The sequence below is a fragment of the Suncus etruscus genome, chromosome 9 (genome assembly GCF_024139225.1).
Source record: "Suncus etruscus isolate mSunEtr1 chromosome 9, mSunEtr1.pri.cur, whole genome shotgun sequence".
Lineage (NCBI taxonomy): Eukaryota > Metazoa > Chordata > Mammalia > Eulipotyphla > Soricidae > Suncus > Suncus etruscus.
The window spans coordinates 52,985,131-53,001,395 of record NC_064856.1 but is presented as its reverse complement, the minus strand read 5'-3'; the positions used below and the strand labels follow the sequence as shown (position 1 = coordinate 53,001,395).

The window sequence follows — 16,265 nt, the reverse complement described above, 5'->3', positions numbered from 1 at the left end:
ATCTCAATGTCAATGGTATTAAGCTAATTCTTCTGATCAGTTTCAGAAGTAAGTCACTTTTGAAATTGGCAGTTTAGGGCCAGAATAGAAGTTTGGGGTTTTTTGTTTGTTTTTGTTTTTTTGTTTAAGTGTCTCTGCCCTCTGCAGAGAAGCCTGGTATTCTCTCATGTTCTCTCTCTCATACTCTCTCTCTCGTACTCTCTCTCTCTTTCATACTCTCTCTGTCATTCTCTCCTCCCTCTTTTCTTCTTTACTATATATCCTGCTCTCCATTCTCTGTCTCTCATCACCATATTTCCTAAAAATAATGGAGAATGGAACCAGAGAGGGAGCATGATAAGGTTTGTCTTTGCACACAGTCTACTTAGTTTCTATCTCTAGCAACACATAAGTTCTAACAAACCTTCCAAGAGTAACCCCTGAACAACATGTGTGTCCCTAGATACCCCCTAAAACAATTATATATTTATGTACCAAGGTGAGAGTGGTTAAAGAGGCAGCGCATCAGCAAATTTGATGTTCGCTCCCTTATCTGTTTGGTCCTCAAGCCATAGATAATGGGATTTAGTGTAGGTGGGATGACCAGGTACAAGTCAGCCAACAACACTTGAGTATGCAAAGGGACAATGCCCTTACCTATCCAGGCCACATAAATGGATGCCATCCCAGGTAAATAATACAGAGCCATAACCCCCACATGAGATCCACATGTGCTTAATGCTTTCAATTGGGCGTTCTTTGAGGACAGACTAAATACTGCCCTGAGAATCATGTTATAGGAAGCAGCAATGAAGGTCACATCAGAGCCCACAATAATGGAAGAACCAATTAAACTGTAGAGACTACTGGGCATGGGGTCAGCACATGCCAACTTGGCCACAGCTATGTGCTCACAGTAGGAATGGAGAACCACATTGGAGTCGCAGAAAGGAAGATGACTCACCATCCAACTTAATGGAGTCATGAATATGGCAGCTCTGATGATGATGATCACACACATTCCCAGCATCACTTGTGGTGTGAGAATTGTTTTATAATGTAGAGGCTTACAGATGGCTACATAGCGGTCAAAAGCCATGGCCAACAGCAGCCCTGTCTCCACAGCTGTGGCTGCATGAACAAAATACATCTGAGTAAAGCAAGCATAAAAACTGATGGAGCCATCTCCTGAGAAAAAGATGCTCACCATCTTAGGCACTACAGAAGAGGCCATAACAATGTCCACAGCAGCTAGCACACATAGAAAGCAATACATGGGCTCTCGGAGAGTTGAATCCATCCAGATCACAGTGATTATGAGGGTATTTCCTAAGAGGACTATGGCATACATGGCAGTCAGTGATATAGCCAGCCAAAGATGTGACGATTGTAAACCAGGGATACCCACAAGAATGAAGGAGTCTTTGGTTTCCATTGTGTAGTTGCAAGATGGCTCGAACATCCTTAATGAGACAGTTTTCCTGTTAATGCATACAAGAGGTAAAAGAAATGGATACAACTGAATGCTATTGTGAAACTACCGTATACCATATCGCTTTATAAGATGCTCCTGACCATAAGACACACATCGTTTTTAGGCGAGGAAAACAAGATGCGTTCGATTCCTGGCATGCTTGTTTTCCTGGGATGCTTGTTTATCAAGGCTCAAAACTAAAGTTCCTATTTGTCCAGGCTTTTCTGCTAAGTTACTATGTCCTTACTTTTGGATGTGCTCTACTTGACCCATTTTAAATTCTTAACAGAGGGTTTGTACCTTCCTAACTAAATGAGTATATCAAATGATGGCGTGCTCAACCAAGACCCCATGATTTACAATAGATATTTTCTCTGTTAACCAAGTACTAGATAAATATTTACTTGAAATTCAATTTTAACCATATGACAAACATTTGTCACTTTCTTTTACTCTCTGAAAAACATAACTCCACTAGACTCTATATTCAGCCTTAGTGGGAGTCCTCAAAAGTTTTCAAACCTTCAGTTTCTAAAATAGGATTGGAAAATGTGACATACATGAAACAGATAAAAGCCCACATGCAACAATACTAACACTGCCTGAAAAAAAGCACATTTTAAATAAAATATGCTCAGGTTTAGATTAAATAACTGCATTGAATTTATCCTTTGAGCAAAACATCTGAGAGTTACCAAAGATAAAAAGCTTTTTTGAAGTAGAGTCATTTTTGTTTGTTTGTTTGTTTGTTTTGGGGTCACACCCTGCAGAGCTTAGGGTTTACTCCTGGCTTTATGCTCAGAAATCTCTCCTGGTAGGCTCTGGGGACCTTATGGGATGCCGGGATTCAAACCACTGTCCTTCTGCATGCAAGGCAAATGCCTTACCTCCATGCTATCTCTCTGACCACTGAAGTAGAGTCTTAATGAATGGTAGGAAAAGTAAGTATATTAAGACTAGTTTAAAAAAATAAAAAGACTAGTTGTGTGCTTCCTGGATGTAATAAACTCAAAGTTAATCATTATTTCTAAAGGACCAAAGAAGAATCTAAAAAATCTACTTTTCACCTCTGACCTAGGACCTTTCACTCCTAGCCTGCTGCCTTGAATAAACTCATCTTTCTTCTGAGGACAGTTTCAACTGGAACTCTAAACATCCTCTTCTCTCCAGCCTGGCAACTTCTAGCTCATCAAATATTTGCTCTCCTTGAAAGATTTTTATTTGTTTAATTTTCTTTTCTTTTTGACAAGTACTGTTAGAAGTTTACATATTTCATGCTGTGTTCTTGTCTGCAGAGGTTATGCTTAGTTGTGCTGAGAGCTTACTCCTGGCTCTGTCCCTCAGGAATCATTCCTGGCAGAGCTTAGGGGACCATCAGAGATGTTGAGAATTGAACCTAGGTTGGCTGTGTGCAAGACAAGCCCCCTACACTCTGACCCCATGCTCTCATATTTTACAGTTATTTCAAACTGTAAGACAGTTAGTTTGATTGTCTATTTGTTTTACTCTGTATTTGTTTGTTTTACTCAATTTCTACTAAAAATTTTTGTGCTAGGATAAAAATGATCTTCTTTAGTGATGTGTGGCTGAGACAGGAATTTGTTTTTATTCTTTATTTTTACTTTACTTCTCCAAAGGCATTACTGCCTATATCTTTACCTTTTTGTTAGCTTCTTGCAGGATATGATGAAAAATTTAAAAATATTATGTATACAGCTTATTAACTCATTCTAAAGTGAACATATCTGCAAGACTACTAATAGTATCAAAATACAGAGTTGATAGCATCCTGGCTGTTGATGCATACTATTCAGAAAGCGATAGTCAAGCTATACAGAAGCATTTCTAGTCTAGAAAATGTCTCTGCATTTCTGCCTGAGACATTCACTTTTAGTGAGCATTTTTCATTCTTGTGTAAAGGATGAGTAACATATAACTCAATTTTTAAATGTCTTAAAAGAAATGCATGAATTATGTGAATGGTGTCTTTGTGTTTCTGATAACTCATGACTTTCCCCTTCCAAATATATCCCATATCAGTTTCTTCTAATTCTTTATCACCCATGCAAATGTTCTCTTTATTGATCCAAGATTGAATTTATTCATGTTTCCCTCCACTTTCAACCAAAGTAATCAAATGTTTTCTAGTTGTTTTTCACCCGTTCTCTCATCATTTCCATGATATTGTCTTGATATCAGGAGTACTCACCAGACATTTATATTTTCCTTTCTTTAGTCCACTTATCTTGAGACTCCATCAGTCCAATACTTGCTCCTGAGGTGTGTTAGTACATTCTTGGTGTTTTATCTATTGAGCTTTCACTAATGTGTCCATGTCTTGTATCCACATTTCTTTCACTCAAAAGATATTTATTTATACAGAATGCTGTAGGAAAAGAATGGAGAAAAACACAAGGTCAAAAATGAACATAGAGTAATGTAAGGAGTACTGCCACAAAAATATCCAGCAAGATGGGATTTCTTTCTATCCTTTGTTTCTACCCTTTAGATTCTTTATCTTCTGCTCTTTCCCTGGACACCGTGGCTTCCCTTGGCCTTTGTCCAACAGCCAAACACTAACTCCTCCAGAGATTGGATTTCCTTTGTGCTTTGCCCTGTGGAGATTTTCAGATTGCAGTAGGCAGATACAGAGTGAATAAAAAGTCTTTGTTTTCTCAAGTCCTCTGAGAATACCCAAGAGTTAGAAGAATATAGAGTACTTGCTAAAAGAAAAACAAAAGGCCCATATTATGGGAAGTCTGTTATGTGCACTATCTTGATAAAGACTTTCCAAAGATGATTAGTTTTCATTTTTATAATCCTTTGAAGTAGCTGCTATTATTGCATCTAAAGTCTTTTTTATATTTGTTTGTTTGTTTGTTTGTTTGGGGGTCACACCTGGTAATGCTCAGGGATTACTCTTGGGCCTGTGCACAGAAATCACTCCTGGAGGCTCGGGGACCATATGCGATGCCAAGATTCAAACCAGGGTCTGTCCTGGATCGGCTTTGTGCAAAGCAAACACCCTACTGCTGTGCTATCTCTCTGACCCCTGCATCTAAAGTTTTTATTATTATAGTTTAGATAACACAATAGCAGTCATATTAACGTTTATTATATTTATGTATAGTTATCATACCTCAACAAATTGGTAAAAATATTTATCTTACTCCACCAATTTTCTAATGTAATTTCTAGCCCATGTCTTTATCTTCCTCTCTTCTATCCCCTCTCTCCACACCTGCACCCTGCCTCTTGCTAATCTCGGTTTTTATAATCCAGAGGCGGGATATTCTATTTAGTAATTAGCCATTCTAATTTTTATAGCTTTAGTTATGCTACAGATGATTGAGATCACTGAAATTTATCTTTATTCAAGACTAATTTTACTTAACATGATACCCTTCCATATAACATAACTTCTTTATGTATCCATTTATGTTGGACATTTGAGTTGTTTCCATATCCTGGCTCGTATCACTGCAGTGATATAGCTGTGCAATTATATTTTCAAATGAAAGTTTTTATGTTTAGGATGTTGTGGATATGAAGGAATAACTAGATTACACAGAAGATCTATTTATCTTTTTTAAAAGAATATCCATAATTTTTTCATAGAGGCGGGACGGAAGAATTTTCTCACCAACAGTGAATGGGCATTTCTGTTCACCACATCCTCATTTGTTTCCAGTCTTTTTGGTAAATTCCACTCTTACTTTGTGTTAAGCTGATAACTCATTATTATTTTTATTTAGATTTTCCTAATAAGTGATTATGGATGTTTTTCATCTGTCTAATGGTCATCATATACTTTTTTATCCCAATTTTTATTAAATCATTGTTTTTCTTTTTTGTTATCTTTTATGAGTTCATTTTATATCATTAATCTGATGTATTGTGTGTAAACATTTTGTCCCATTAAGTGGGGTGTCATTTTATCCTATGTTGTGTATGTAAATATTTTAGGGGATTACTATGTTACTCACCCTAAACTGATTGGTGATTGTGCCCTTCCCTAGGGTGTGACCTGGCATTCTGCCCCCACCTTAGGGTAGTACCTGATTCTGCTCCCACCATTGGTTGGTATCTGATCCCACCATTGGGTGGTACCTGATTCTGGTGGATAAAAACAAGAGTCTGTGGAAGGCCAGGGCTTTTTGGCTGGAACTGAAGCTGAGTCTTTGGACTTCAGTCTTGTCCACCAAATAAAGCGAATATTTCCACGAGCCTGACTGTCTGCGAGCTGTTTACCTGCCGTTTCACCTCAGAACCGTCGGCTAGACAGGGTGGCAGACGCGTGCTCCGAGCTGGAAGAGAAAGGCCTCATCCTCCGTCCCACCATCAGTCAACCTCTTCAGGGGCTGACTTGCTACAATCCTATCTTAAGCTTCTTTTGCTACGTAAAACTTTTTAATCTACTGCAATCACATATTTATTTTTGTTTTGTTTATCTTTGCCAATGAAACACAATCAGTGACAACACTTCTAAGGTCTCTGTCCTGGAGAGGTCTTCCCATATTTTTCTCGAGGTGTTTTATAAATTTTGGTATCCAAAATCAATGTCTTTAATTAATCTTAATTAACTTTTGTGTATGATATGACCCAGTTTCAAACCTGTGGCATATGGCAATCAGTTTTCCAGCTCATTTGTTAGAGAAGCTTTTTTGCTTCACTTCGTGTACTCATTTTCTCTGTGACTGATGAACTAAATGTGAGGGTTTTTCTTTTGACTCTAAATTCTGTTTCGTTGGTATGATAAATAATATTTATTATAGTAACACACAGTTCTGACTAATAAAGATTTTAGTATAATTTAAAGTCAGGAAATGGAATTTCTTCTATCTTATTTTTTCTGAGTAGCTTTAGTTAATCAGAACATTATACCATTCAATACAAAATTTAGTAGTGTTTGCTCAAGTCTTTGAAAAATGTAATTGCAATTTTATGAAAATTGCATAAAATATGTGTAATGCTTTGGGTATGATGGTCATTTGGACCATGTCAATTCTTCCAATCCATGAATATAGAATATTTTCCATTTCTTAATATCCTCTTAGATTTCTTCCATCAGTATCTTTAGCAGTCCTTTATCTAGAAATTTTTTATTACTTGATAAAATCTGATTGATAAATTTTCAGGATAAAGAATTCTTTTTTGGGGGGTGTCACACCTGACAGTGCTCAGGGGCTACTCCTGGCTCTATGATTAGAAATCATCCCCTGCAGACTCAGGGGGACCATATGGGGTGCCAGGATTCAAACCACCATCTTTCAGCATGCAAGGCAAATTCCCTACCGCTATGCTATCTCTTCGGCCGCAAGAATTCTTGACTGAAGGTTCTTTTAATTCTGTACTTTGAGCATTCCATTCCATTTTTGCCTGTAAAGTTTCATTTGAGAAATATGAAAATAGTTTTATGTTATTCCTTATTTGAGATTTTGATTTTTTTTCTTGTTGCCTTAAATAGTCTGTCACAGTCTTTGTATTTTTATTACACTATTTCCTGGTGTTGTCCAGTGTGGTGTTATTAGATATTTTTTGTACACCTTGGGCCTCCTCTATGAGTGCACAAGCCTCCCTCCACCGGCTTGTGGAAGTTTTCAACTGTTTTCTTTTCCACCAGTTGTTCTTTCATTTTCTCTCCTTTCTCTCCTTCTGAAATGCCTAATTTGGGGGTTGTTCCTTGTATCATTGTTTAATAAATACCTTATTTCTGTTCTTTTAAAAATATTTTTATTACTTCTTTGTTGGAGGACATGTGTCTTGTCTTTGACATTACTACTGATTTGACTTTTGTCCTCACCATTCTGCTATTAAGTTTTACTACTATATTTTATTAGGTCCTCACATTCTATTAGAATGAATTATTTCATTATATCATTAGTCTTCCTTCTAATTTATTGTACTTAACTTTCAATAATTCTCTCAGTTCAGTGAGTGTCAAGAGGATTCCTGCTCTGAAGTCATCCTCAATTAGCATCATCTGTATTTTTCTTAACTTCTGCTCCCATTTGTTAATGTAACAATTCCTTCAATTTTTTTCATTGCTTCTTGCGCTATGGGGAAGCTAAAGATGGATCCTAAGTTTTTGATGGTCTTAGCAGTAATTAGTGCTCGTAAATGTTGGGAAAACTCAAAACTATAGTCTCATGATGACACAGGTAAGGAGGTAACATAGGAGTGTTCACCAGTGGCTCCAAGTGGCTCATGCAGTTCTGATGAATAAAAAAAAAAATTTCTAAATGAAGCAAAGACCCAAAATAATGTAATAAATATAATGAGTATTATAAGAAAAGTGTTATAAGAGCTTTCAACATTTTTTATTCTTCCATTCTTATAACAACAACACAGCCTTTTAACATGGATTAATCCTAGGACTAACTACATGAATCCAATTACTAAACAAAAAGTAATATCAAGAAGGAGAATTGACTAAGCAAAAAAACTTGGCTGATTTATCTCATGCTAGAACTATTATGTTTATCCTTTACTTTCTGAAACATCTTTTTCTCCAACAACAGACTAAGTGAAGTGTCTTCAAAAATAGAGTTGTAAAACTGAATAACCATGTTTAAAAATGAATTTCAACTGTATCTCACACTATTCCCAAACTCAAGAAGATTAAATTCCTGAGATTAGATCAGAATTCTTAAAAACACATTGAAGAGAAATTGATAGAATATCTAATAAATTAACCACACAGGAAAAGACAACAAAAATAAACAAATAGTATGTATCAAATTTAAAAGTTTTTGCATAGTAAAAAACTCAATATATAAAATTATATATGTATGATATATAGATATTTTCTGTATATTTGTTTTATTTATTGTGTTAATGTCTATGGAGGTGCTCCTAATTTCTTTTCTCTTTTGTTTTCAAAAGTGATAGTAAGGTATCAGAGAGATAGTACAGAGGAACAGTGTTTTCTTGCATATGATTAACTTGGATTAATTCCTGAAGCACATATGGTTTTCCAAAACACTGCCAAAAATAATACCTGTGAGTACAGAACCAGGACTAAAAACTAAATAAAACTGAATGTACCACAAAACATTTTTAAAAGTTGTTTTTAAAAAAAACTTTTTTTAAGTTAAAACATTTTTTAAGTTTTTTTAATTGGAGATTAATGGGGTGAGTTTGGCTTATATAGTGTGATGCTCGTGCACAACTTCCATTTCTGTGCTTGGAAATTGCTCCTGGTGGTGCTCTAACTAGAACTGGCTGTATGCCAGGCAAACATCTTAATACCTGAATTATCTTATTAGCCCCTGGGTGTTCATTTATAATGATAGCTATGCTGTTCATAACAATTTGATTTTCCAAACTATTGAATTTAGATTCCCCATTTGCTAGAAAAAATAATTGATACAAAATGTTTTTGTGTTGTTGAAAAGTTTTTTAATTTTTGGTATTATCTCTAGGTCACCTCATTATTTAATGTCTTCATTTCCTGATTTGAAAATTAGATATTATTTTTACAACCATCATTCATTGTATATTTTGAGAAATAAATGATATATATGTTGAATTTTATGAGAAGAGTTTAGCACATTGTTTGGCATAAAGTGCTTGATATATGTTATGATATTTGGATTATTATTAAAATATTATATAAGTCTTTTAAATTCTTGTTACTTAAACCAAGCGAATGTATAAATATCACCTGGGAGCTTATTAAAATGAAAATTTTTGACTTTTACTCCAGGCTCTCAATGAAAGTCTGAAATATAACACAACCTCCCAAGTGTTTTATATCCATATTAATACTTCAGTAACACTAATGCCATTGGTTTTCAATCCTTTTATATTGCTGGGCCAACATAAGTCTATTCACACAAAGGTCCAAATCCACTGCAATAGACCAGTGTTATTTGTTTTGTTTTGTTTTTTACTGTATGTTGACCAGTTGGTGAAAATCACTAGATCTACCATATCTTTTTGAAAATCACTTTTGGAGCATAAGGGTTAATGTATAAAATTTAAAAGTGTAGTCAAGAAGGAGTTAAAAGGTGATGCTGTAGTTGATAAGTTGATGCATAAGTAACTTTAGTAACGTATTGACTTAATTTGTTCATAACTTATTGCCTAATCTGCTCTAGTTGATAAATTGATGTATAGGTAAATTCAGTAACTTATTGCTGATCTTTTCAGATTAGTTTTATAGCCTTTTTATAAAAGGTTATAAACTATAAGCACAAATCTCTGACTCAATTGTATTAGGACATGCATTAAGCAGTTTAACACAGAAAGAAGAAGTAGTTTAGTTAACTCCAGGGATTTAAACCTCACAATTTATGTTGCTGGAACTAGAGTCTTATGAATACAATTTTTCAATGTAAAATTTTATTTGGATGTACCATCTAGACATAGCATAAGTAGCAGACTTTAGAGAATATGTTTTTACATACATGCAGGGTTGCAAATAAGCATTGATATACAACCACCTTTTCACTATAATGCTCTGTTTGCTTGAGTTGCTTTTCAGTAGTATTTTTTGTATTTTCCAAGAAAAGAATTTCCTTTTGAGTTATTGAGAATCAACAATCATACCTACTGAAAAGCTGTAAAATTTAAGTTGCTTCTTCACAAGTGTTTATTATAGAAAATAAACATAATTTTCAAAACAATAGAACAATTCTCCTTAGATTTAGATCAGTTTAACAAGTCTCTTGAGATCAGGGTTCAGATAAAGATACATGGTATTTTTAAATATATAGGCCAAATGCTGACAAAAATTATATAAAATAATAAAATTCCTCAACTAGACAAAGCAATTCAATGTAAAATGAATATCTATTTACACAGCTTCAAACTATACTAAAACTATAACATTCAAAACAGTGTGGTATTGGGAAATTGACTACTTACAAACCAAATAAAATTGAGTGTCCAGAGACATATCTTCATGTATATGCCAATTAATTTTAACAAAAGAGCATAAAGTGCACAGTCACAAATATAAGGATTACAAAAAAGCAACTTATCAGATCACAATGCAACAGAGATCAAGATTGATGGTAAAAAGAAGATATGAAAAATCCAACACATGTAGATTAAACAACACGCTACTCAAAAACAGATGGATCAAAGGGGAAATTAAGAAAGAAATACAAATATTCCTTGAGATGAATGATAATGAAGAAACATATTGTCAAAATCTATGGGATACAGAAAAAGCAGTAATTAGGGGGTAACTCATGGCAATACAGGCCTATGTTAGGAAAGAAGAAAATGTAAAATCAACTCAAAGGATCAATCTGAAAGAGCTGTAAAAACAGCAGCAAAGAAACCCAAACAGGTAGAAGACACAGAAGAAGAAGAAGAAGAAAAATGACAAAATCAACTTAAAGGAAACCTGGAAGAACTGGAAAAACAGCAGCAAAGAAACTCAAACTCAGGTAGAAGACAAGAAATAATAAAAATCAGAGCAGAAATAACCAACATAGAAACAAAGAAAACAATACCAAAAAAAAAAAAAAAAAAACAATGAGACCAGGATCTGGTTTTTCAAGAGAATAAACAAGACAGACAAACCTCTGGCAAGACTCACACAAAAGGAGAGAGGAACACCCAAATAAATTGGATCACAAATGAAAGAGGAGAGATTACAACAGAATCTCAAGAAACCCAGGACATCATGAGGACTTACTATGAACAACTTTACTCAGTTAAGGTAGAGAACCCAGAAGAAACCGACAGATTTATGGAAAAATATTATCTTCCAAGACTGGATCAGGAGGATGTAGAAAGCCTAAACAGGCCAATAACAAACATATAAGGAAATTGAGTCAGTAATTAAGAAACTACTCAAGAACAAAAGTCCAAGACCAGATGGTTTTACAGGTGAATTCTATCAAACATTTAGAGAATTACTATCATTGATCCTCAATCTCTTCCAGAACATCAAAAACAGGAATCCTTCGTAACTCCTTTTATGAAGCTAATATCACACTCATTCCCAAAGCTGTCAAAGATACCACCAAAAAAGAAAACTACAGAGCAATCTCACTAATGATCATGGACACACAAATCTTCAAAAAAAAAATCTTAGCAAATTGAATCCAACAATACATGAAAAAGATTATACACCACAACCAAGTGGGTTTCATCCCAGGGATGCAAAAATGGTTCAACATACTCAAATAAATCAACATCATACACCACATGAACAAGAAGAAAGTCAAAACCACATGGTCATATCAATTGATGCAAAGAAGGTGTTTGACAAAATCCAACACCCATTCATGATGAAACCACTCAGAAAAATAGGATTGGAAGAATCCTTCCTCATGATAGTCACAGTTATAGATAAAAAGCCCACTGCCAACATTATCCTTAAAGGTGAAAAGCTGAAAGCATTTTCACTAAGGTCAGGTACTAGACAAGGCTGTCCACTGTCATCACTCTTACCAACATATTTTTAGAAGCCCTAACAATAACAATCAGACAAGAGAAGAGAATCAAAGGAATCCAAATATGGAAAGAGGAAGTCAAGCTATCTCTTTTTGCAGATGATATGATGATATACACTGACAAACCTAAAGAGTCCACAGTAAAATTCCTAGAAAAAATAAACCAGTATATCAAAGTGGCCAGCTACAAAGTCAATACACAAAAGACAGTAGCATTCCTCTATACAAATAAAGAAGCAGAGGAGAAAGACATTAAGTAATAGATCCCATTTAAAATAGTATCAAAAATATTAAGTACCTAGGAATCAACCTAATAAGAGAAGTGAAAGTTTTATACCATAAAAAATTCAAAACACTTCAGAAAAAAATTGAAGAGGACCTAAGGAACTGGAAAAGCATACCATGTTCTTGGGTATGAAGAATTAACATCATCAAAATGATTATCTTACATAAACTATTATATAGGTTCTATGCAATCCCTATCCAAATTTAGACATCATTTTAAGGACTTAGAACAATCGATTATAAAGTTAATATGGAACCACAAAATACTCAGGTTAACCAAATCTATACTGAAAAACAAGAAACTGGGTGGCATCTCTTTACATAACCTGAAGCTTTACTATAAAGCCATAGTGATCAAAACAGTATGGTGGGCTCGGAGAGACAGCACAGCGGCGTTTGCCTTGCAAGCAGCTGATCCAGGACCTAAGGTGGTTGGTTCGAATCCCGGTGTCCCATATGGTCCCCCGTGCCTGCCAGGAGCTATTTCTGAGCAGACAGCCAGGAGTAACTCCTGAGCAATGCCGGGTGTGGCCCAAAACAAACAAACAAAAAAAAAACAGTATGGTACTGGAACAAAGACAGAATCTCAGACCAATGGGTCAGAATAGAATGCACAGTGTCATACTTCCAAATATAGGGTCAACTAATATTTGACAAAGGAGCCAAGAATTTGAAATGGAACAAAGAAAGTCTCTTCAACAAATTGTGTTGGAACAACTAGACAAACATCTATAAGATTGATCCATACCTCACACCTTACAAAAAAGTCAACTCAAAATGAAGTAAAGACCTTGAAATCAGACCTGGAACTATAAATTTTATTGAGGAAAAATAGGCAGAACGCTTCAAAACTCATACCTCAAAAATGTCTTTGATGATAGAATGCCAATAGCAGTAGCTATAGCATCAAAACTAAATAAATGGGATTACATCAAACTAAAAAGTTTCTGTATGGCAAAAGAAACACTCGTTAAAACTAGAAAATAGCTAATGGAAAAAGAAAAAGTTTTACACTCAACATATCAGACAAATGGTTGATATACAAAGCACTCAGAAAAGTTAGCTCCACAAAAACTAATAAAAACTAAAAAAGCCATAGAAAATGGGGGAGAAGAAATGAATAGACGCTTCTCTGAGGAAGACCAATGAATGGCTAATAGACACATGAAAACATGTGCACCATCACTCATAATTAGGGAAATCCAAATCAAGACAATAATGAGGTACCACTTTATATGCGTACACCAGTGAGGATGAAACACATCAAAAATAATGGACCAATCTCTGTTGGCGGGGATGTGGCAAGAAAGGAAAGGTGGGAATGCTGTTTGGTCCAATTCCTGTGGAAAACAGTATGAAGGGTTCTCAGTAAACTCAGAATTGAGTTGCCATATGACTCAACAATCACATTCCTGGGTATCTATTCCCAAGACAGAAAAACATTGATCCAGAAATGTGTATACACACCACTATTCATTGCAGCACTCAGCACAATAGCCAAGAATTGGAATCAACCTAGATGTCCAATAACATATGAGTGGTTCATGAAGATGTGGTACTTAATCACAATGGAATACTGCATAGCATTAAGAAACAATATGGTCATGCAATCCGCAGCAACATGGATGAAACTAGACAACATTATGTTAAATGAAATAACCCAGAAGGAGGAGGATAAATATAGAATGATAGCACTTATTTGAGGTGCCTAGACTATATACCATATATACATATAATACTCCATGAAGAAATGTTCTAAATGGTAGAAACTCCAAATGTCACAGGTACCAGAGTATAGAGATGAGAAGAGATCAAATCAAGCAGAAGAGGGGAAATTCAATTATCTTTTATACCATAAAGTAACTGGCAACAACGGAAACAGCAGTTTAGAGCAAACAGGTCTTCAATCAACCTCTCATTCCAAAGGCCTATAATAATGTTCTAATATATTTATCCACAGAACCAGGAGCTGAATTTGACCAGGAACTTCTGCCGCAGTGCTTACTATCAATGTTTTAATGCCTTAATCTTACTTAATCTTACTATGTATAAAATAACTTCAGTTTCTTCATCCACAGTGGTTTTTGGAGATATAGGATGGATTTGGTGCTTAATAATACTAGACACCATATACAGTGCTCATTATGACAATGTCTTTCTAAAATACTTCAATTTACCCTTTTCCTTTTGATTATGTCTTCTATTATGTCCCAAAGCATACGACCATTGAGACCACTGCAACAGACAATTGAGCACCACAGTCTTATGTTACAGTTCCCACTCATCGAGTACATTTATGCAAGTTACTATTATCCCTTTCCTTTTTTTCTTTTCTCATATTTTTCTTTATTTCTTCTTTCCTTATCTTCTTTCTTCTTCTTCTTCAATTCAACATATGTTACTATTACATCATAAAACCCATGCTATCAGTTTCATTTCAGGAAAGGAACCTCAATGCACAAGACACATCAGATACTACACAGGGTAGATACCTCTGATATTCCTTACTACCATATTGCTTAGTACTCTAAAAGTGAAATTATGCTTATCTTAAAATGTTTCAGCCATAATCCAACCCTGAAGGCTTCATTTAGCAAAGTTCACTGTCATTGATGAAATGCTTAGAAATTGGAAAACCTTCTCACTCTGAGGCACGAACCCAATTTTTTAATTTTTTTCTTTATTTTTCCTCTCTTACCTTTTATTTTTCTCACTTTCCTAACCTATATTAGCTATTTATTTATATTTTATATTTAGCTATTTATTTATATTTTCTTTTTTTTTTTTTTTTTTTTTTTTTTTTTTTTTTTTTTTTTACCTTCAACTATTTTTCTGATTCTTTTATGTTTTTAGCCATGCTTCATTCATGTGTCCTTTATCTACCTTTAATTGGATTTGAGAAATACTGTATTTTTTTTTTTTTTTTTTTTTTTTTTTTTTTTTTATATTTTTTTAAACACCGTGATTACAAACATGATTATAGTTGTATGATTACAGTCATGTAAAGAGCACCCCCCTTCACCGGTGTAACATTCCCACCACCAATTTCCCAGATCTCCCTCCTCCCCACCCCCCTACACCTGTACTCGAGACAGGCTTTCTACTTCCCTCATTCATTCACATTTTATGATAGTTTTCAGTGTAGTCATCTCTGCAACTGCACTCATCACTCTATGTGATGAGCTGCATGTCCTGAGCTGCACCTACCAGCCCTCATCTCTCTTGTCTCTGAGATATTGTTAAAAATGTCCTTCATTTTTCTTAAAGCCCATAGATGAGTGAAACCATTCTGCGTCTTTCTCTCTCCCTCTGACTTACTTCACTCAGCATAATAGATTCCATGTACATCCATGTATTGGAAAATTTCATGACTTCATCTCTCCTGATGGCTGCATAGTATTCCATTGTGTATATGTACCACAGTTTCTTCAGCCACTCATCTGTTGAAGGGCATCTTGGTTGTTTCCAGAGTCTGGCTATTGTAAATAGCGCTGCAATGAATATAGGAGTAAGGAAGGGTTTTTTGTATTGTATTTTTGTGTTTCTTGGGTATATTCCTAGGAGTGGTATAGCTGGATCGTATGGAAGCTCAATTTCCAGTTTGTGAAGGAATCTCCATATCGCTTTCCATAAAGGTTGTACTAGACGGCATTCCCACCAGCAGTGAAAAAGAGTTCCTTTCTCTCCACATCCCCGCCAGCACTGCTTGTTTTCCTTTCTTGTGATGTGTGCCAATCTCAGTGGCGTGAGGTGGTACCTCATAGTAGTTTTGATTTGCATTTCCCTGACGATTAGTGATGTTGAACATCTTTTCATGTGCCTTTTGGCCATTTGCCTTTCTTCTTTTTCAAAGTGTCTGTTCATTTCTTCTCCCCATTTTTTGATGGGGTTAGTTGTTTTTTTCTTGTATAGTTCTGTCAGTACCTTGTAAATTTTGGATATTAGCCCTTTATCTGATGTGTATTGGGTGAATAATTTCTCCCACTCAGTGGGTGGCCTTTGTATTCTGGGCGCTATTTCCTTTGAGATGCAGAAGCTTTTCAGCTTAATATAGTCCCATCTGTTTATCTCTGCTTCCACTTGCTTGGAAAGTGCTGTCTCCTCCTTAAAGA

At 35.2% G+C, this 16,265-nt stretch overlaps 1 protein-coding gene across 1 annotated transcript; it reads right to left on the bottom strand.

Annotated features, from left to right (window-relative positions):
- Positions 1–466: 466 nt before the first annotated feature.
- On the bottom strand, positions 467–1,468 carry LOC126018309 (olfactory receptor 52I2-like). The gene has a single exon (XM_049780464.1). The coding sequence runs from the start codon at positions 1,439–1,441 to the stop codon at positions 467–469; it is 975 nt and encodes a 324-aa protein (XP_049636421.1). The 5' UTR covers positions 1,442–1,468.
- Positions 1,469–16,265: the final 14,797 nt, after the last annotated feature.